This window comes from Arachis hypogaea, chromosome 1 (assembly GCF_003086295.3).
Source record: "Arachis hypogaea cultivar Tifrunner chromosome 1, arahy.Tifrunner.gnm2.J5K5, whole genome shotgun sequence".
Lineage (NCBI taxonomy): Eukaryota > Viridiplantae > Streptophyta > Magnoliopsida > Fabales > Fabaceae > Arachis > Arachis hypogaea.
The window spans coordinates 47376206-47399545 of NC_092036.1; the positions used below are offsets into that span (position 1 = coordinate 47376206).

General features: G+C 27.4%; 1 protein-coding gene across 1 annotated transcript; it reads left to right on the forward strand.

Moving 5' to 3' along the window:
- The first annotated feature begins 466 nt into the window (after window positions 1-466).
- On the forward strand, window positions 467-21858 carry LOC114924248 (uncharacterized). The gene is made up of 22 exons (XM_072229363.1): window positions 467-499; window positions 3266-3536; window positions 3651-3750; window positions 4204-4325; window positions 4430-4514; window positions 4598-4709; window positions 4840-4994; window positions 5095-5188; window positions 5817-5934; window positions 7974-8048; window positions 8251-8391; window positions 8492-8575; window positions 8755-8979; window positions 9236-9241; window positions 9360-9798; window positions 9905-10833; window positions 11024-11749; window positions 11921-12241; window positions 12376-12480; window positions 21077-21154; window positions 21236-21348; window positions 21445-21858. The coding sequence occupies exons 1-22, from the start codon at window positions 467-469 to the stop codon at window positions 21856-21858; spliced, it is 4746 nt and encodes a 1581-aa protein (XP_072085464.1).
- The last annotated feature ends 1482 nt before the right edge of the window (window positions 21859-23340 follow it).

A 23340-nucleotide genomic window follows, 5' to 3' on the forward strand; every position in this document is an offset into this window, starting at 1 on the left:
CTATGCGGATAATAAGTGGGGTCAAGTAACCTGTAACCACCACCGTCCCATTTTTTGGCGCGAACAGTGTCTCTTCCCGCCACATCTTTTTCCGCTTCAAAAATGCGCTCCTTCTCATGACCCAACGGCCGTTTGTCTTTTCCCAAGCCGTCCTCGCCTGCAGCCTTAACGACGGAAGCTCCCCTAAACTGTTAGTTGACGACAGGTTAATTCCTCTTGCTGCCACATCGGACAGGTCCCTCCTACATGCTTTTATGACGCGCTTGCAATGCATGTGACCTGCGACAATGGAGTGCAAAGAAAAGAAGGTCCATTCTACTTGTGGGTCCCATCCGTGGAACTTTTTGTTGACACGGTGTTGGTACTTGGTAGGGATCACACTGTTCTCTGACACGTGTTTGACAGATTTGCGACCGAAATTCTTCTGTTTCAAAAGCTTCATCTTGTATGAATCACAATTTTGAGTATGTCTAAACTGGGTAAATTATACAATAACGATGTAAGTTTATATTTTTTTATATAATTTTAATCTAGGGGCCTGCTACACATACAAGTAAAAAGGCCGTACAAGTTTTACAAGTTATCAGCCCAAATTTCATTAACACGCGCATTAACTCATTTTGAATGGAGCGTAACTACACGCGCCCCACTCAAACGGTTCCTCTTCGTCTTCTTCTTCTTCTTCTCTTCTTCTTTTTCGTCTTCGTCTTCTTCTTCTTCCTCTTCCTCTTCCTCTTCCTCTTCCTCCTCCTCCTCTTCTTCTTCTTCTTCGTTTTTTTTTTCGATTTTCATGGTTTCTGAAATTCTTCTTCTTCTTGCTACACGTTCTTCTTCCTCTTACTCTTCTTCTTCTCCTTTTCTTTCGTTTCTGCACGTTCTTCTTCCTCGTTTTCCTCTTCTTCTTCTTCTTCTTCTTCTTCATTTACGTCTTTTCTCTTTGTTTTCTCTTTTTTTTCGATTTTTCATGGTAAAATCGTTTTTGAAGAAGAAGAAGCAGCAGAAGATGAGGAGGAGAAAGAGAAAGAGTTCTGAATTATGCATAAGATGTACTTCAACGAATTTTGGGTGTATTTTTTTAAATCCTTTGGGTGTATTTTCTGTAACCCTTTGGGTGTATTCCTATAATCGTTTGGGTGAATTCTTGTAACCGTTTGGGTGTATTTTCTGTAATCCTTTCGGTGCATTTCTGTAATCATTTGGGTGTATTTGAGTGATATCTGACTGATATCTATGGGTGTATCTGACTCATATCTATGGGTGTATCTTACTGATATCTATGGGTGTATTTTTCATTTCAGAAAAAATGGCAAGCATTACAGAAATACACCCAAACGATTACATAAAATACACCCAAGAGATTACAGAAATACACCCAAACGGTTACAGGAATTCACCCAAACGATTATAGAAATACACCCAAAAGATTACAGAAAATACACCCAAAGGATTTAAGAAATACACCCAAAATCATGCATAATTCAGAACTCTTTCTCTTTCTCCTCCTCATCTTCTGCTACTTCTTCTTCTTCAAAAACGATTTTAGAGCTTGATGTCAAAAAACAATAGAAATCGAGAATAACGAAAAAAGAAAATAGAGAGAAAAGCACGTAAATGAAGAAGGAGAAAGAGAAGAAGAAGAAGATGAAGAGGAAGAAGAACGTGCAGCAAGAAGAAGAAGAAGGTGCAATGAAAACGTGCCGTAACAGTATGTGGAGGAACTAACGTCAACGACGAAGAACAAACCAGTGAGAAAGGAGGAGAAAAGAACGATCGAAAAAGAAGGAGAAGAAGAAGGGATGTAGCGCGTGTAAGAAACGTAGCACTTGCAGCGAATTTTGGGGATTAGAGTTTAATTGGCTTGTAATACTTACAAGCCCTAATCGCTTGTACGCAGAGTTTTCCCCTTTAATCTATATAGTAGAGTATCTCTTAAAATAAATATAATAATTATGTATTTATTAGTGTATTATATTTATATAAATTATTAAATTTTATTAGATGAAAATTAAAGGTTAATATAAAAAGAAATAATATTGATAGACTCTAATAAATAAAAAATATCTTAATACATAAATAAATATTTTATATAACAATACTTTAATACATAATATTTTAAATAGCAATATAATCTTTTTTTAAATAATTAAATATAAAATATATAAATACAAAATATATAAGTATTTTTTATTTATTAAAATTAATTATTATACATAAAAAATTTATAATATTAAAAATTATATTAAAATAATATTTTAAATTATCTTTATAGTAATACAAATAGGGAGCCAATTTGCTGACGTGGCGCTCATACGTTGAGTCTGGGAGTTTATTTGCTTACGTGTCGTGACTAGAAATTTTTAGATTTATATTTATAAATTATAAATTATTATTTGCTTAAGTTGTTATTTTCAAATTTTAAGTTTGGGTTGTTTTACATAGGTTGTTATTTTTTAAATTTTAAATTATTTTATTTGTTTGGGTTATTTTAGTTAGGTTGTTATTTTTTAAATTTCAAATTATTTTATTTAAATTGTTATTTTTTTAATTTTATTTAGATTTTACTTAGGTTGTTCTTTTTTATATTATAACACTATTTTTTAAATATCTGTTAATTCTTTTTAGCATTATTTTTTAAAATTTTAATTTTTTTTTAAATTGCAGCTACATAAATTTTTTTAAAGAAATTTAGAGTTTTAAAAAAATTTACGTTAATTATTCTTCGATTGTTACGTACTAATATTATTATATTATTATATTATTATAAAAATTTACGTTATGTTAGAATTTTTAAATTATAATTTGTTTAAGTTGTTATTTTTAAAATTTAAGTTTTGGTTGTTTTATTTAGTTTGTTATTTTTTAAATTTTAAATTAAAGTCAATCAAATTTAAAAAATATTAGTTATGATGCAACTATAAAAGTATAAGTTACGAGAGATGTAAAGCACCACAATTTAAAGTACATCAATCCCTTTCTTTACATATATCTAAAATCTCTCTATTTATTCTAATGGCTGGTATTCACAAAATTGCTAACATCAATCCTACAATCAACAATTTGTGTGTACGTATACGAGTGATACGGTTATGGACACTGCCAAGTTACGGAAATTCTCCATTGCCATACTCAATTGAGATGGTTTGGCTCGATGAAGACGTGAGTTTTCTACTAATGTTTTTTCTATTTTATTTAAAATTTATATTATTTATATTTTAAATTTATTTGTTTATTCCCATCTAATCGTTTTTTTGTTCATTAATTCTAGGGAGGAAAAATACACGCCTCAGTTAAGAAGGCTTTTTTGTCTCGATTCGTGAATTTGCTGGAGGAAGGAATATCTTACCAAATAAGATATTTTGGTGTTGGACTCAATAAGGGTTACTTCAAGACTACACATCATGAATACGTGGTTAATTTAAACCAACGTACTGATGTGCACAGACTTCCAGAATCGTCGAGTATCCCACGATATGGATTTAAGTTTGTGAGTTTTGACACTCTCAATGCTCCTGGGTATGATTGCACCTATTTAGTTGGTAAGTTTATTATTTTAGAAAAAGTATAATTATTTATTTTATTGATAATTTATTCTGCGTTTTTTTTTTAACAAATTTATTGACAATAATTTTTTTTATTTTAAATCATTTCAGATGTTGTTGGATATCTTGCTGGAATTGGGAATGAGAAGACTCTTGAAAAGGATGGCAAATCTACCAAATATATTGTTATCGAATTAGAGATTGATGATGGGTAATTATCTATTTATTTTTATAAATATACAAATTTTGCTAATCTCATCTTTTTAAATTATTATTTTAACTTATTTTATTATAAATATTTTTATTAATATTAATAAGTAACAAATGTATCTTAACTAACATTAAGCTTAGTTAAAATGTTTTAGATTCAAAGCCACCGTTTTTAAACGTCTAATTATTTAAATTTAAATTTTTTTAAAAAAAATCACTTCGGATTGATTTAAAAAAAAAAGATTCAAATTTAAAAAAAATAATAAAAAGCATTCTTTCCGCGGTTTATTTGTTACAAATTTAAAATAATTAATTAATTATTAATTTTTTAAATTGTATTTGATATTTTAATTTTATTATTAAATTTTAAATTTTAAAAATATAAAATATATATAATTTGATATTATTTTATTGGTAGTTACTTTTTTAACATTAAACATTCTATTTGATATAGAAAAATAATGGAGTGTGCACTTTTTGGCAACTATGCACATGAATTAAATGCTTTTCTGGGATCTGGCAATAAGGATGGAGCTGTTGTCGTCTTACAGTTTGTTAGAGTGAAGTTATTTAACGGTAATATTTATCCATATTTTTTTAACAATATATTTTTATATGTGAGCTTTTACTTATTGTTTATGTGAATTTTTACTCATTTTGTATTAAAATAAATTTTTCAGAAAAGATTGTTTTACAAAATTCCATGTATGGCACAAAGATGTTCTTCAATCTTGAAGATACAACTGTCATCCAATTTAAAAATAGGTGGGTATTTTCTTTTTAATTCTTTAGTTCCATACTACGTGTGTGTTATCTAACATAATTTTTTTTTAACTTTATTTATCAAGCTTTGTAAGATTTGAAGAATCTAGAGGTAACATCGGCGGAATTCCAAATGAGGCTGCATTCTTAAAAATTTATCAAGGCAAAACCATCGAGCAGTTAAAAGAATTCGAAACGGTAATTTTTTTTTAAATGGAGAAAAAAATAATTGAAATCCGTTGTACATAGATTATTTTTATTTATTCATCTTATTTATTTAAAAAATTCACCAAATTTAGGGAATTTAAATCATTATTTTTTTTTTCAGAATTCTATTTGTATTGTCTTGGCTACTATAAGTCATATTATGGATACTCCAGACTGGTGGTACGGCCAATGTGAATGCAACAGGTCCACATATGCTTTTACAAAAACTTTCAAATGTTCAAGTTGTGGCCGTCTCCTTTTATCCATAACTCCAAGGTTATTTATTTATTTTTTTTAAATTAAAGTATATGCACATTGGATTAGATATTGAATAAGTCTATATTTAACTTTTTTTTATGTTATTTTTTTTAAGCAGATATCGAATAAAGCTTGGTGTCATTGATGATTCTGACTGTGCATGTTTTGTAGTCTTTGACAAGGAGGCAAAACAAGTTTTGGGAAAGAGCTGTGTAGAGATACTTGATCCACTCCTATTGGTAAGATCTAACCAATATTTATTTCTAAAAATATTAGTGAAGATATTTTTATTGGTAATTTTTATATTATTTATTATTAATATATTATGTAATACCCTACAGAAAGGAGATCTATCGGATACACCTACACTTTTGCTCAACCTAATTGATAAGACATTTCTCTTCATCGTTGAAGTTCAAATATCTGATAATCCACATTTTTCACCTTCTTATAAAGTTAAGAAGATGACTGATAATGTGGACCTCATAAATAAATTCAAAGAGGCTCACCCTATTCAAATTGTGAGTATAATTATAAGTGTATTTTCTATTAAAAATTAATTTATTTTTTGCTTCCTTGGTCATTAGTAGTATCTAATTTATAATTAATAATTAATTATAATTTTAGGATGTTGACTACACCGGTGGTTTGCTTCCAATTTCAAAAACATCCTCAATCATTGAAGGGGAGAAAGTAAAAGGTGCTAAGGTATTTGTTCAAAAAATAATTTTTTTTTGTTTGTTCTCTCAAAATTAGAAATTAATTTTTTTATAATTAATAATTAATTATAAAATCAAAGGTTAGAAAGAAGTCTTTAATTTAACGTGGTATTTTGTACAGAATTTGTTGCTTGAATTCTCCAATGAAGTTGCTGCCAATGATGAATCCGAATTGTTGGAAAATGCTATTACACCAACTAAGCGATTATGCTCGGAGTCGGAAGAATCGAAGGTAGAAGGTGATACCTCAACTTCCAAGAAGATCAAGATTGAGAAAGAAACTTGAGAATTTGGATGCACATGTTTTGGAATCCCTTTTAGAGTCTATCTTATAGAATAATGTCAAGCATATGTTTGTTTTGGTGGAAACATTATCTTTTCTTGAGTTGTTATTTTTCTTTTGGTTCTTTTCTATTTTTATGTTTGGAATTTAGAATTTTTTTAAATATAAATTGAAGTTATTTGGTTATTACTTGTGGTTTTATTTTTAATTTGATTTTCACCGTTGATATTCTGATAATATCTAATTTAATATTTAATGTCATAAAGTTATAAATTTTTTCTTTGAATTATTGTTGATACAATTAAGTTAGTTATTAATTTTTAATGTGTATTTATTTTTTAAAAAAAATCTAATTATAATTTTTAATTAAAGTATTATGTTTAGAATTTTAAATTTAAATTCAAATATACTTTTTTTTTGAATTTTTACGTAAGCAATTTGACAATATTTTTTAAGAATTTATATAATTTATAAGTTATTATGCTAATTACAAAGGAGTATAATAAAGTAAATAGAATTATCAGTCTTATTAAGACGTGAAATTATTTATACTATTTAAAAAAATGTAATACTGTTTAAATTTTAGAAAAAGTATAATAAAGTTAATACTGTTTATGATGAAACTAAAAAAATTATTTTTAAATTAACAAATTTTTATATTCCTAATAGACAACGGACATTTGATTAGAAAATTTTATTTAAAAATTTAAAATTTATATTAGCTAATTAGAAAATTCTATTTAAAAATTTTAAATTTGAATTTCTAATACTAATTTCTAATTAAGTAAGTTCTTAACCATTTCAATATTTAAATTTAAATTTTTTTACTTGCCATATTTATAAATTTTTATTATTATCTTTTAGATTATTTCTCCACAATAGAAGTACTTTCATCTTTTTCTCTCTTTTTAAATATTTTTTTCTAAATTTACGATATTTATAAGGTTATTAATTTTTAGATTATATTTAATTTTATTATTTTTATCGATAAATAATAGGATTGATACTATTTATGACAAAACTAATAAAAATTATTTGTAAATTAACAAATTTCTATATTCTTAATAAACAACAAACGTTTAATTAAGAAAGTTTATTTAAAATTTTTTAAATAAACTAGCTAATTAGGAAACTCTATTTAAAAATTTGAAATTTAAAATTCTAATACTAATTCCTAATTAAGTGACTTCTTAACCGTTTTGATTTTTAAATTTAAATTTTTTTGATTTGTCACATTTATAAATTTCTCTGTTTACTTCGTTTACATTGTTATTTTTTATATTATCTCAGCACAACAATAGAGGTACTTTCATCTTTTTCTCTCTTTTTACTTATAAATTATTCATTTTCAATCTCTTTATTTAAGGAAATAAAAAAAAAAGATTTTAACTGTAAGTTGAATTTATTGATCGTGAGATTAAACTTATATTTATTTGAAAAAAGATACTTTTGAAAAAAAATATATATTATTTTCCATAAAATATGTTTAAATCCATACCATGTCTTTCATCATTTTTGTCTCAGTATTCAAGCACTATACATGTACTCCTATGTACTCCCGTATCTATGTTTTGATCGATATGTATACCAAAAACAAACGCCGCCATATGTGTACTCCTGTGTACTTTATTTTTTTAATAATATAAAAAAATTGATAATAAAAATGTATTAGGTATAAGGTATATATATTTTTAATTAGTTAAAAAATTATTTATTTGGTATTTCCAGGTATATATTGAAAGATGCAAGAAGTCCAAAGAGAAGCAAGATCGAAGAGAAAATTGATATTAAAAGACAAAGAAAATACAAAGCGGACCACAATTCAAGGTAGACTTCATACAAAAAATAACTAACATGTCATGAGTATTTTGGACGAATGAAAGCCCATAAAATACAATATTTTCTATATATTATTTAGCTATTGACAAGTAATAAATTATTAATTTACATTGTTTTTGTAATATGTTACTAAATTTGTTTATGAAAAAATTACAGGAAATTCGAGTGATGGTTCCAATGATGTGCATTTTCAATCGGTGTTGTCGAACATTACAAATGGACTCAATACAGGTTAATTTTTGGATGATTTTTTTTGGAACTTACTTATGTGAATGTACATGCACTTTATGTATTTTGATTTTCCTACTATTTATTCAATTATAAACTTTAACAAAAAATATGTTCAAAAAACTAATATCTCGAGTTATCTTATTAGATAATAACCCAACACCATATCGATCAAGGTCTCCAACTACTAATCTACACTCTGTAGGTGAAAAGGAACGATGTTCCAATATTAGTGATATTAGTAATTCAGGTATCACATGCGAAGCATATGATAGCCCATGTCATCAGACAAGTCAACAACAGCTTCAACAAACATCAAACAATATCGACCAGTTGCAAAGCCAGCGTATGTTAATATATGCTTTTATTACTTAAAGACCAAACATTTAACTTTTCAATTGGTCTCTTGAAAACAATCTTTGATATATGCTAAATAATTATTATAGATTCATTGGAGTACTCAAATCGAATTAGATTGCAAAGGGATGCAAGACTGAATAGAAAGACTATGCTACTTCAAAAGAGACATGGTAAGATAAGCATGATAGATTGTAATTATCATAAAGCTAAAATTCTACTTCTTTTATCTTTAATACTACTTTCATAATATATATTCATAACTCAGCTGATTCAAACATTTAATATATATTCATTTTTCTTTTTTTTTTATAATATAAAGTGCTTGATTTACTATCTCTAATGATTACAGGAGCAAGTACATCTAATTCAAATTTAGATACTAAAGAATTAGAAGAAGTGTGCATAGCTGAAAAAGGAAGACACCTGAGACAAAGAAAAATATTCTTGAAGGAATTGGCTATAAATCTTTCAAAATTTTTTGAAGAAGTTGAGGATATTACTGAAAACACGACTATATTAGATGATTCTGTGCAAATTGAATACCCAGCCATATTCGATGTTGCTGAGAATACAGGTAATCTAAGAAGTAGCAATATCAGCAGTTTATTATTTACTATTGTTATGCTTTTTATAAACAAAAAATTATCGTTTAGTGTTCAAGTTTTTAAAATTCAAACTAAGATATGGTTATATATTATGATTTTTGTATTTGAACATTGATATATTGTAATTCTTATTGTTTGATTAGTGTGCATATAAAACTTAAACCTTGAGGTTGGCACAAAAAAATTGTATTATATGATCTCATCTTTTTAATCTATAAATTGCAGTATTCGGTAATCTTTTATAAATATTATTTTTATACCTAACATGGTGAAAGAAAGATATATTTTTATATAAAGTATTTTTTTCAGATATAACTGAAACATAATTTATTATCTTGGTGATTATTAGATGTGATAGATATTGGTGACCCAGAATTTTTTTGTCGGCATTGCGACGCCATGATGTGGTATGAGGAGAGATCAGAAAAGTCTAAAACAGGATCCAATATTGAGTTCTCAATATGTTGTATGCGAGGGAAGGTACAATTGCCGTTTTTGCAACGTCCACCTCAGCTCTTGCAAGGTTTATTATCTGGAGCAGACCAGAGAAGCAAACACTTTAAGGATAATATAAGAACTTATAATAGCATGTTTTGCTTCACGTCCCTCGGAGGTAAAATAGAGACCTCTATCAATGATGGGACAGGTCCTCCCCAGTTCATTGTGAGTGGACAAAACTACCACAGAATTGGAAGCTTGGTACCAATTGAGGGACAAAGACCAAAATTTACGCAGTTATATATTTATGATACAGAAAATGAGGTCTCAAACAGGATAGAGATTTTCAGGTTTGTATCATGCATTCCAAACTGATTAAAAAATTATTTAGGTAGTTCGTACTTTGATTTTGGTTAATTATGAATACTAATATTTTTCAATTGATGTTTTATACAGTTCAAGAACAAACAACAACAACATTGACCAGTCCTTAGTTCTAGATCTCAAGGACATGATCGATCAACATAATGTTCTTGCTCACACATTTAGGATAGTGAGAAACTACCTGAATCAAGGAGATATCGCAAATATAAGACTACGGTTGTACCGAAAAAGATCAAAGGATGCAAGAGTCTACAATTTACCATCTTCTAACGAGGTCGCAGCTCTAATAGTAGGAGATTTTGATTCTGGAGATGCAGGGCGTGATATTATAGTTCAATTAAAGTCTGGACATCTGCAAAGGATTCATGAGACACACACCGCATTTATTCCTCTTCAGTACCCTATGATGTTTCCTTACGGTGAAGATGGCTACCAAGAAGACATTCCTTTGCGAGAATCTCATAGGGCTGATGAAAATAGAAAGAGACAGCGTGTGAGTTTAAGGGAGTTCATAGCATTTAGAATACAAGAGAGAAAGGTCGAGTATGCAACCATTGTCAATGGTGGAAGATTATTTCAGCAGTTCTTGGTTGATTGCTTTTCTATAATTGAAGCACAAAGGTTGACCTACTACCGAAACAACCAAACCAAGGTGAGGAGTGATATATACAAAGGGATTCAAGATGCAGTTGTTAGGGGTGAGACACGTGCTTCTAAAGCAGGTAAGCGTATCATCCTACCTGCGTCCTTCACTGGTGGCATGAGATACATGTTTAATAATTGTCAAGATGCTATGGCAATTTGTAAGAAATATGGATATCCAGACCTCTTCATCACAATGACATGTAACTCAAGTTGGCAAGAGATTGGCAGGGTTAACAATCCAAGGAACTTAAAGGTTGAAGACCGGCCGGATATATCGTGTAGAGTATTCAAAATTAAGCTTGACATGATAATCTCGGATCTTAAGCAAGGAATTCCATTTGGAGTGCTAGATGCAGGTATTGCTCATCATCCGACCTTATTTTTAGAGAAATATTCATTTAGATTGTTATAAAATAAATGGCAAAATATTTTCTTACTTAACGTATTGTTGATTTTTTATTATCACCCTTAATTTATCAAAGCACATACATAAAATAGATAGTTTAAATATAACATATAACTTTTTTTTTGTCTTTTTGGTATAAGGAATGTATACGGTGGAATTCCAAAAAAGAGGTCTACCACATGCTCACATTCTTTTGTGGTTAAGTGGAGACCATAAGATAACAACGACAACTCAAATTGATCAATTAATATCTTCAGAGTTGCCAGATCCTGCTCAGCATCCAAAATTGTTTAGAGCTGTATCTACATATATGATTCATGGACCATGTGGTAGAGCATTCTCAAAATCTCCCTGCATGAAAGATGGGTACTGCACCAAATATTATCCCAAGACATTCAGTAAAACCACAGTTATCGATGATAGTGGATACCCATCATATAGAAGACGAGACACAGGGGTGGTTACTGAGAAGAAGGGAGTCCATATGGATAATAGGAATGTGGTTCCATACAATGCATATCTACTGATGTCTTATCAAGCGCATGTTAATGTAGAGTACTGCAACAAGTCGAATGCTATCAAATATTTGTTCAAGTATGTGAATAAAGGTCCAGACAGGGTAGCAGTTGGAGTTACAAAGGAAGCTTCCAGTGGAGAGGATGCTCAGGTTATTGATGAGATCAAACAATTCTATGATTGCAGATATTTGTCTGCATGTGAGGCTGTGTGGAGAACCTTAGCGTATGATATTCATCAAAGGTGGCCTTCAGTGATGAGATTAACCTTTCATTTGCCTGGAGAGAAAAATATCATCTTTAAAGATGATGACGATCTTGAAGAAATCGTGGAAGAAGAGGAAGGAAAATGTACAATGTTCTTAGCATGGATGGAGGCCAATAAAAAATTTGAAGCAGGTCAAACTTTGACGTATGCTGAGTTTCCAAATCAATTTGTTTATGATAGAGAATCAAGGGTGTGGCATCCACGCAAAAGAGGGTATTCTATCGGGAGGTTAAATTATGTTCCACCGGGTACAGGTGATATTTATTATATGAGAATTTTGTTAGCTGTTCAGAGAGGTTGCACAACATATGAGTCTATTAGGACAGTTAATGGAATTACATATTCTAGCTTCCAAGATGCTTGCTATTCCATGGGACTACTGTGCGATGATAGGGAATTCATTGCAGCTATTAATGAGGTAGCTGAACTTGCATCTGGTCATCAATTGAGAAAATTATTTGCGATGCTACTGATATCTAATAGCATTAGCAACCCAGAGCGTGTTTGGAATGCAACTTGGACATTATTGGCTAATGGAATACTATATGAGAGGAGAAAAGCTTTGAAAAACCAAGGTATTTTACTATGTCTTTTTTTATATATCAAGATTGTATTCTCTTATTATCTTTATTTTTATTAAGAATATTAATAATTTTATTTTAGAATTATTTATTAAATATTTCATAAAACCACTATGTGCTTTTTCTAGGACTAAGCATGACTGATGACGAATTGAAAAACCTCTGCCTTATTGAGATTGAGAAGATACTCAACATCAAGCATGGCAGTTTGAAGGCTGAGCTGCTCATCCAAAGTAGCTTAATAATTTGGGATGAAGCTCCAATGCTCAATAAAATGTGCTTTGAAGCACTTGATCGGACGCTCAGGGATCTTATGTCAGTTACCGATCAACATAAGATACATCAACCATTTGGTGGTAAGGTTGTTGTTCTAGGAGGTGATTTCAGACAGATACTTCCGGTGATTCCGAAAGGAAGTAGACACGATATATTGGCATCCGCTATTAACTCATCCCATCTGTGGTCATTTTGTAAGGTTCTGAAACTGCATACGAATATGAGGCTTCTAATGTCTTCTTCGGATCAAGATGAAGGTGAAATGAAGAGATTTGCTAATTGGATACTTGATGTTGGAAATGGAAATATTGGCTCTGTTGTTGGTGATGAATCAGAAGTTGAAATTCCAAATGATCTATTGATTACAACTACTGATGACCCTCTCTCTCATTTGGTAGACTTTGCATATCCAAATTTGTTGCAAAACATGTCAGATTACAGGTATTTTCAGAGTAGGGCAATTCTTGCACCCACGCTTGAGAGTGTCGAGAAGGTAAACGATTTTGTCTTGACAATCTTTCCAGGGATGGAAAAGGAGTATTTGAGCTCTGACACAACATGTCAAGCTGATGAGAATGAAGATGTACAACAAGAGTGGTTCACACCAGAGTTCCTAAATGACATCAAATGTTCGGGACTACCCAATCACAAGTTGACTTTGAAGCCAGGAGTCGCTGTAATGCTACTGCGAAACATAGACCAGACTTCAGGTTTATGCAACGGGACAAGATTAATAGTTAACGAACTTGGCAGCAATGTAATTGGAGCGACAGTAGTGACCGGTAGAAATATTGGAGATAAAGTGTACATTCCAAGAATGAACTTGATCCCTTCAGATTCAGGATTGCCATTTAAGTTCCAACGGAGACAATTTCCATTGACAGTATGCTTTGCAATGACCATTAACAAGAGTCAGGGTCAATCATTATCACATGTAGGGCTTTATTTGTCAAAATCAGTGTTTACCCATGGACAACTTTATGTTGCTTTGTCAAGAGTTAAGAGTCGCAGTGGCCTCAGGGTTTTAATTCTAGATGAAGACGGCAATCCAAAGTCATCAACAACAAATGTCGTGTTCAAAGAGGTTTTTAATAATATTTAGGTAAGAATAATATTATTTTTATTTTAATAGCATGTTATGATTTATACTTTTGTACAAATATTTACTATAGATATTACTAATTTATCTATAACTCTTTTTTCAGATTTGAAATGAAATGTGTAACAAGGAGCACAACATCCTATGCCAATTGCTTTTCTAATGAAGTTAGTAAGATACTAGGTTATCGATCGATAAATTTTTATTAGCATTTTATACAAAATTTAGTGTAAAATTAACATGCTATTATTACAGTTATATATGTTCTTATTTTTTTCATGTCTCCCTCCTTATGGTTTAAGAATATTATAAACTTCAAACTTTTCTATTTATATTTTACTTTGAATAAAGATAAAACAACATATTTAACACGTTTATTATATAACTACGATGATAGTGTTATACTAAATTTAAAAAAATATATAGTTATAAAATATTATTTTTAATTTAACTTATCAAATTTAAATATAAGCCCGTGCATCGCACGGGTTTAACACTAGTAACATACTAAATCTACACCTCAATTCCAATTGTTCTACCGTACCATAAATCCATAATCATATCTCAATGTAACCAGACATAATTTAGAATCATATACACACGAATTCATTAAAATAAATAAATAAATTTAATTAAGAAACTAAAAAAATTATAAAATAATATTAAATTAAATTATCTAATTTTTCAAAAATAATATATAAAATTATAATTGTTTGGAATTTAGTTTAGAACTTAAAATATCAAAACCTTAAATATTATAACACCAATATTTATTAAATATTTTAATTTTTTATCTAAAAAATTAATAAAATTTAAAATAACATTAAATTAAATTACTGTCAAAAGCTAATTAATTATCAAATCCTATTATAGTCCAATATATTAGATTTTTTTTCAACTTGTAAGACTTCAATTAGGTAAAACGACCAAAGCCCATTATACTCAAATGACATAATTTTTTCATTCTCATTTAGAGGTGTTGAGTTCGAGTCTCACTTCTAACTTTAAAAAAAATAAATATATAAAATAATTAAAATTTTATTTTATATTACTTTACAAATAATTAAATTATAAAATTCAAAATTTTTTAATTAACTATTTTGTTAACGATATTATTATATAATATAATTTTTCATCAAAATATTTTAAAAATATTATTTATTTAAAATATGATATATAATACATAAAAGTATTAACTTTTTCATTTTTTTAATTTTTAAAAAAATAGAATACATAATATAATTATAAATATATACCTATCATATTATATATTTACTTATATTAGTAAGAACTAAACTAATTAAATTTATATAATTAAAAATATAAAATATATAAATACAAAAAATATAAATATCTTTTATTCATTAAAATTAATTACTATGTAAAAGACTTTCTATAATATTAAAAATTTATATTAAAATAATATTTTAAACTACAATATAAAAATATAAAAGAATTAAATTTTATTTTATATTACTTGATAAATAATTAAGTTATTATATTCAATACTTATTAATTAATTATTTTTGTTAAAAATATTATTATATAATATAATTTTTTATCAAATATTTGTCAAAATATAGTTTATTTAAAATTTTATATATAAAATATTTTTTTAATTTTTTTAGAAAAATTAAATGAATAATATGTATCAACTATGTATATATATCATATGTGTGTATGTAATAGTAACTAATAAAAAATTAGTATATATTCTTTTATTTTTTAGACTTTTTAATATACATGCCACCTTATGATTCTCTTCTATAGTCTTTCTTATTCATATTTATTTTATAGTAATAATAAATAGATAATAATTTAAAATAACTTTTTAAATTTAACATTTATAGTTTTCTATATATAATATTTATAATTATATATTTATAATAACATTATTTTTTATTTTTTATTATTTTCAAATATTTTTTTATTTTTCTAGTTAAATTTATTATTCTTTAACTCGACCAGACTTTTATATATATATATATATATATATATATATATATATATATATATATATATTATGAAGATTATTACCTATTTCAATATATAAAGCTTGAAAATTTTTTGTTCCAAAAAATATAAAATAGATAAATATAAAAAATATAAATATTTTTTATTTATTAAAATTAATTATTAAATAAAAAAATTTTATAATATTAAAAAATTATATTAAAATCATATTTTAAACTACAACATAAATATATAAAATAATTAAAATTTATTTTATATTATTTGACAAATAATTAGATTATTATATTTAAAATTTATTAACTAATTAATTTGTTAAATATTTTATTATATAATATAATTTTTTATTAAAATATTTGTAAAAATAAAATTATTTAAAAAATTATATATAATATATAAAAATATTAACTTTTTATTTTTTTTCAAATTTTTTAGACATATATATATATATATATATATATATATATATAGGTATAATTATATATAATAACTAGTCTACATTTTAATTCAGATAGTATATAGTATATATGTTGTTTTGAGAAAAGTATAAAAAGAAAGAGCGTATTATGTGATTATATTTCTCAAACGAGGAGTGTTAGGGGTTAGTAACTTTTGTGATTTGTAACTATTAAGTAGTCATCAATAATGTTTTTAATAGTGTGAGATTTCATCCAATAATGTGAGATAATTCATTTTTATTTTGCTGGTTACATGCTAGCCAGAATTTAATAAAGTTATTGGCTCTCTAGACTTTTCCTTCTCCAATAGCCTGACTTTGTATATAGTTTTAATATTTTTAATTGTGTAAGTTTGATTAGTTTAGGTCATACTAATATAAGCAAATATATAATATGATAGGTGTGTATTTAGAATTATATTATTTATTCTATTTTTTTAATTAAAAATAAAAAAGTTAATATTTTCATGTATTATATATAATAATTTAAATAAATTATATTTTTCAAATATTTTGATAAAAATTATATTATATAATAATATTTTTAACATAAAAATTAGTTATTAAATTTTGTATAAAATAACATTTTAATAATTTTATATTTATATTATATTTTAAAATATTATTTTAATATAATTTTTTAATATTATAAAATTTTTTTCATAATAATTAATATTAGTGAATAAAAAAATTCTTATTTTTTGTATTTATATGTTTTATATTTAATTATTTAAAAATAGAAAATTCTGTTGCTATTTAAAGAATTGTGTATTAAAATATGGGCAAACCACAATAATAAGCCAAGGAGAGCAAAATTTTACACGAATCAGCCAAAACGAAAATTGCTTCATGAATCCACCAATGCACGTTTATATGTAGTTCGAAGCAGCTGAATTCGAACTCCATTTCTACATAATTCGAACTAGCTGGTTCGAATTATACACAAACACACGCGCACAGTAATTCGAACTAGGTGGGTTCGAATTATACACAAACACACGCACACACTAATTCGAACTAGCTGGGTTCGAATTACACAGTAATTTCTATGCTGTTAAAAAATTAATAATTTATTAAAAAATTTTAATTAAAAAATTTATTAAAAAATAAATAATTTAAAAATTAAAAAATATATATTTTATTTCATACTTAATTACGAGACTTTTTTAAAATATTTATAATCTATCAATTCGAATTCCATACAATACTCTTTTGTCTATTTTTTATAGCTCATGAATATTTTTTAATAAAATTTTTTAATAAATTTATTTAAATTATACTACAAAAAATATTTTATCCTATGCAAAACAATTTAAAAAAATGGCTTAAAAAATGTTAGGAACACTATAAAAATTTGTAATGTTCGAATAACTTAGGTAAATACATGCATGTACTCAAATTTTTAGAGAAAAAATATCATGTATTATTAGAGAAAAATTATTTTTATCATGTATTTACCTAAATCACTAGAATATTACAACTTTTATAGTACTCGTAACATCTTTTAAACTATTTTTTTAAAATTATTTTGTATTAGAATAAAATATATTTTTAATTGTTTTGTATGGAATAAAATATTTTCTTTTATTTCTAAATTATTATTGACTATGTAGAGTATTTTATTTAAAATTTGAGTACATGCATGCATGTATTTACCTAAGTTATTAGAACATTACAAATTTTTATAGTACTCCTAACATTTTTTAATCCATTTTTTTAAAATTATTTTGCATAAGATAAAATATTTTTTGTAGTAGAATTTAAATAAATTTATTAAAAAAATTTATTAAAAAATATTCATGAGCTATTAAAAATGGACAAAAGAATATTGTATAGAATTTGAATTGATAGATCACAAATATTTTAAATAATTATCGTAATTAAATATTTTGTTAGCTTTTTTTTAATGTATGAAATAAAATATATATATATTTTTTAATTTTTAAATTATTTATTTTTTAATAAATTTTTTAATAAAATTTTTTAATAAATTATTAATTTTTTAACAGCATAGGAATTACTATGTGCATGTGTTTGTGTATAATTCGAACCCACCTGGTTTGAATTACTGTGTGCGTGTATTTGTGTATAATTCGAACCTGGTTCGAATTATGTAGAAATAAAATTCGAATTTAACTGGTTCAAACTACTCTAAACGTGCATTAGTAGATTCATGAAGCAGTTTTTGTTTTGACTTATTCGTGTAAAATTTTGCTCCCCTTTACTTATTATTGTGATTTACTCTTAAAATTATTATTTAAAATATTTATTTATATATTAGGATATTATATATTTATTAGAACCTATCAATGTTCTTCTTTTATATTAGCCTTTGATTTTCATATAATAAAATTTAATAGTCTATATAAATGTGATACATCTAATAAATATATAATTATTGTGCTTATTTTAGACATACCCCACAATTTTTATTCTATTTTTATTATATTTATTTATTTATTTATTTTATATTATATATTTTCAGTTTTTTTTTAGTTTTTCGTTAAATTAATACGAAAGAATTATGAATCTTTTATTTTTATATGTAAATATTTTTTTTGAAAATTAAAGCACCGCTAAAAAGAAATGAAGAATGATAATTTATTATTTATATAAAATTATTAATTAAAATTATTAAATATTTTAATATATTTAATTAAATTATTATTTAATATTTTTAATTATTAATTTCATATGAAAATAATTACTAAGCAATCACTCGAACTTGTTCTCTTTTGGTCTTGGATGGTGTCTCCCCTCAATTACGTTATTTGAGTCATGCGTGTGCGTATGCTATTCGCAACCAATACTATTTAGACATTTTCATTGTGGACCATTTATTAATTGATTGTGAATAATCACACCTAATGATATGAAATATGCAATATGTAGAAATGTCATAACTCATAATAAGTGGTTGACAGATTTATTAGTCTGATTCTAGATTGACGATGATTACATTAATGATTTATAATTTACATGCGTTTTAATCCTTCTTCTAGATTGAGAATAAAAGAAAATATGATGAAAGAGACGGCGGAAATTTTAAAAGAAATAAAATAGTCAATAAAATCGCTTTTCAATTTTGTTTATAAAATATTTCCTTTGGCATGCCTACCTGATGGATTGTTTGTAAAGATATTAGTACCCTTTACTTATAAAATAGGAAAAATTTTAAGTGTGTCAAGAATATTAATGTTCTTTTTATTTTAACTGTTGATCTAAATTATAAAATATATAATATATATCAATTAAAATCAACTGTTAAAATAATTGGAATATCGATATTTTTGTATATTTAAAATTCTTCCTATAAAATATAATTAACCTACATTGTTGTTATACTACAACAGAAATAAACAACATACCACACCACAACTTAATTTTTTTTACAGAGTTTTACTGTCCAGCTGTAGGGGTTGCACAAGCGTAAATTGAGATCATATCTCACAAAACAAAACAGAATTAGATAAAGCTTCTCCTCAAATTTTTTAGTCACCAAAATTTATAAAAAGTTTTTTAATCTTAAATTTTGTATTTTTCAAATCTCAACTTGAATTGATCGTTGGAATTTTTATAGGTATACTACTTCTATTAGATACCGAAATAACAGCTGACTGTTGACTCCTTATTCAACTTATCATTTACTACCATTACCATTGTGAGTAATTCTTGATCAGAACAAATTTGAATTGTCTTACAAAAAATTAATTAATATAATTAATTTAAAAAAATAATAATATCACTCCTCATGTAACCTTTTTTGCATTATATTTTTTATGAATTTGTAAAAAAAAGTTCAATTATCAAAATAGAAATAGTATTATGATTTTCCTTGTTTTATTGTTATATCCAACTTTAGTGCACCAATTATATTATATTATTCAAAAAAAAAGAGAAATACATTCCTATAATTTAAGAATGATTTTTTTTCTTACTTGTTTTATCAAGTGTGATTTTTTACTATACATGTTTTAAATAAAATAAAAAATATATATACAAAAACTAGATAAAAAAATTACACTTAAAAATAAAAAAAATTGAGAATGTCTATTTTTTGTAATTTCTGATAATGTAAGTGTTGGCTAAAAAAATTTAAATTTGATGATGAACAAATCGAAGATATTTGTCCGGATTAGGTCGAGGAGGTGCTCAAGGTGATTGAAGAGAAATCATCGATGAGCAAGCTAGGTTGATCGAAGATACATATCGAAAATAAGGATTTGTGATCAAAGCAACGGAAAGACCAGTAATTGAGGCAGTTGAAGACGGTTATCACATTATTGTTGTGGCGGGAACAATTACGTCTGGTTTTTTTGTATGTGGAGCACGTGAAGGACTTTTGATTGGTTAAAACTAGCTATAAATAGACATAGCTTGGGAGGAATAAGGGTTGGAATTCGTTCTTGGAAAACACTCACGCACAATCATATCTAAGCGACTTTTTGAGTTTGCTTTGAGTCTCTTTCCTATAGAATTCCTTCCATTGTCTTACATTTCTTTTAAGATTCTTGTCAAGTTTCCTTTCTGAAATTTATTTTTTCCTTTGCAAGTTTTCTTTATTTGCATTCCATTTTTTATATTGTCTTTTGAATTTGATGTCTTCGACTTCGCTAAAGGCATTTTATTGTTTTTTTTTAAATTTACTCTTTTACTTTATTTTTCTTGCATCATTTTCATTTCAAATTTTGTAGTTTTTTGTCTTTTGTTTTTACGTTCTTTCTTTTATTATTAGTTCAACGGGAGTTTTTGATGCACAATTAAAAACTAAAATTCTTAAAGAGAAGTATGTTTCGCTCCCAAATCACTAGATATCGAACCAACTCAGATTTGCTAAAAATCTGCATAACTAATTGGCACGCTCGGTGGGACAACTTTGAAAAAGTGTGTCAAAAGTCTTTTGTAATGATTTAGTTTATGCAACTTAGAAATGGAAGAATTATACATATGGCAGAAGAAATTTCTAATACCATTGGTGGATCATCTATAATTGATAATATTCTTATAGTTGCACAAACTTCTGCAGAGTTCGCATCACATATGGAAGGTAGTATGTTAGGAGAAAATGCGACGGTTAACAATCCCGCTGTTGGGAATAGTGGGCGTAATCCATGACCACGAATTGCTCCAACACAAACACAACCACCAGTAACTTCAAGTTGGCCTCCTTTCGGCCTTCCTCCAGATTATACTCCACCAATGGGTGGTTACGGGCCTCCAATTCGATTTGGAAATACATCAGGAACAATTAACAATCAACCACCTTTACAGCATCCTGAGTTTGCCTGTGATTATCAGGTGAGTTCAACATCGAATGCCTTTGGTTCGATAGCAGCATTTTGACAGCATGTCGATAAAAGTCATCATGATTTGTTCAATTTATTGACTCAGCAGATGACTACTATTTTGAATCCCATGATGGCTGATCATGTGACAAAGTTTGAACGTCTTGCTAGACAAGTCGAGCGGATTGCTCGAATTGTTAATTATGATGAAGTTGATTGTAATAATGTTGAAGTAAATCCGGAAGATTTAGAGAACATGCCTAGAAATAGGGATGCTGATATACGTTTGGGTGGAGATATCCCTCGAGTAGTTCAACGCGGCCAAAATACAGATAAAGTATTGGCTCGAATGCGAGTCAATCAATGTGGTGAACATTATCAAGTTACGAGAATTGTTGAAGATGATTTTAACATGGTCAGATTTAATTTGGGTTATATGAATCGATCATATTTTGTTTCTACATTTCTTGCTATCGTGCAAATGGCAGAAGTACCTAAGGGTGTGAAAAATCCTATGATATAACAAAGTTTACAGGAGAGGTTGGTGAATTGACTACCGAGTATATCGCTTGATATATGGTCGAATTAGGCAATTTAGCAAATGATGAAAATTTGAAAATAAAAATTTTCCCTTCTTCTTTTAACAAAGAATACTTTTACTTGGTTTTCGAATCCTAGGCCTAATTCGATTGTAACTTTGGGCATAGTTGGAAAGTGCTTTTCATTCCCAATTTTACAGAGGAGAATTGAATGTAACAATCACTGATTTAGTGGTTTTGAAGTGCGATGATGGGGAGTCGATTAATTATTCATGATTTGTTTTAAGAATTCTCAGAGTTGATGTTATGGCGTCACTTCTCGAAAGTGAAGTAGATAAAATAGCAACTATGGGATTAGGATTTTATATGCCTCGAAAGTTGCTTAATGTGCATATACTTGATTTAGATCATTTGGCTGAAAGAATTCGTCAGATAGAAATTCTTGGAAAAGAAAAAGAAAAGTTTAAAAGTGAGAACAAGTTAAGAAGTAAAACCTTTGCTCAAAAGGGAAAGGTTTCGTATGTTGAAATAGAGTCCTCGAGTGAGGAGTCTGATGTTAAATTTTCTGAAGTCGATTTGGTTGAGTTGAAAAAAGGTCCATCTTATGTTTGTTCTTTTCTTAAGAAAATCACAAGTATTGATAAAGCTAATGATATGAAATATAAGAGTGAAAAAAAAGTATAGTTTCGATATTTCGAAATTAGATCAAATATTTGATGTGTTGCTTAGAGATAAACAATTGGATTTTTCAGAAGGCAAGACATTGCTTTCGATAAAAGATCTAGAAGGAAAACCTTATTGTAAATTTCACCAAGAAACTAGACATTTGACTAATAATTGTGTCTGTTTTAGGGACTTGATCCAAGAAGCACTTAGGAAGGGAGATTAAAGTTCGATGATGGCAAAAAGGATATGAAAATTGATACTAATCCTTTTGATGCTGGAGCAAATTTTGGTGAGCCTATTTTCTTAGGGATCCACATGGTCAGCTTCACTTATGAATTTGACACTACTTTGGGAAACTTTAAAACTAATGTTAGATCAGTGTACACTAGTGTTGGTGAGGGGTTGTTGGAGTTTCTGATGCAGCAGAAATTAGAGGGTCGAGTTGTGTCCTTACGCCCTCGATGTAATGTTGTGTTTGATGCTGAGGCTGCGACAATATTTGAAAAGGAAAGAATGAAAAAGGAGCTAGCTCATAAGGAGGAATAGATATGTCAGAGGCATCCCCCTCGACGACAAGAGGGATAGAGTTCTCGAAGTTCTCAAGGAAATTTTGTGCCTCCACTTAATCGTTCACAAGCTTTAGGAGTCCAATGGACCAAGAATTGTCAAGACTTTCGGTAACGTGAAATGTCCCAATATCAACAATGCCAATTCTAAAGAGGTCATAGGGGTTTTAATCGAGGTCGATATCCATACCCCTGAGGAAGGGCAAGAGGTAATTAAGGAAGAAGATTTGCACG

What these genes read in the sequence shown, in the direction of transcription:
- LOC114924248 (XM_072229363.1), top strand. Translation starts at nt 467, where the DNA reads ATGTCTAAACTGGGTAAATTATACAATAACGAT. An exon ending in CTTTTATCCATAACTCCAAG is followed by an intron (nt 4,995 to 5,094) that starts GTTATTTATTTA and finishes TTTTTTAAGCAG; the next exon opens with ATATCGAATAAAGCTTGGTG. An exon ending in CGCTGTTGGGAATAGTGGGC is followed by an intron (nt 21,155 to 21,235) that starts GTAATCCATGAC and finishes GCCTTCCTCCAG; the next exon opens with ATTATACTCCACCAATGGGT.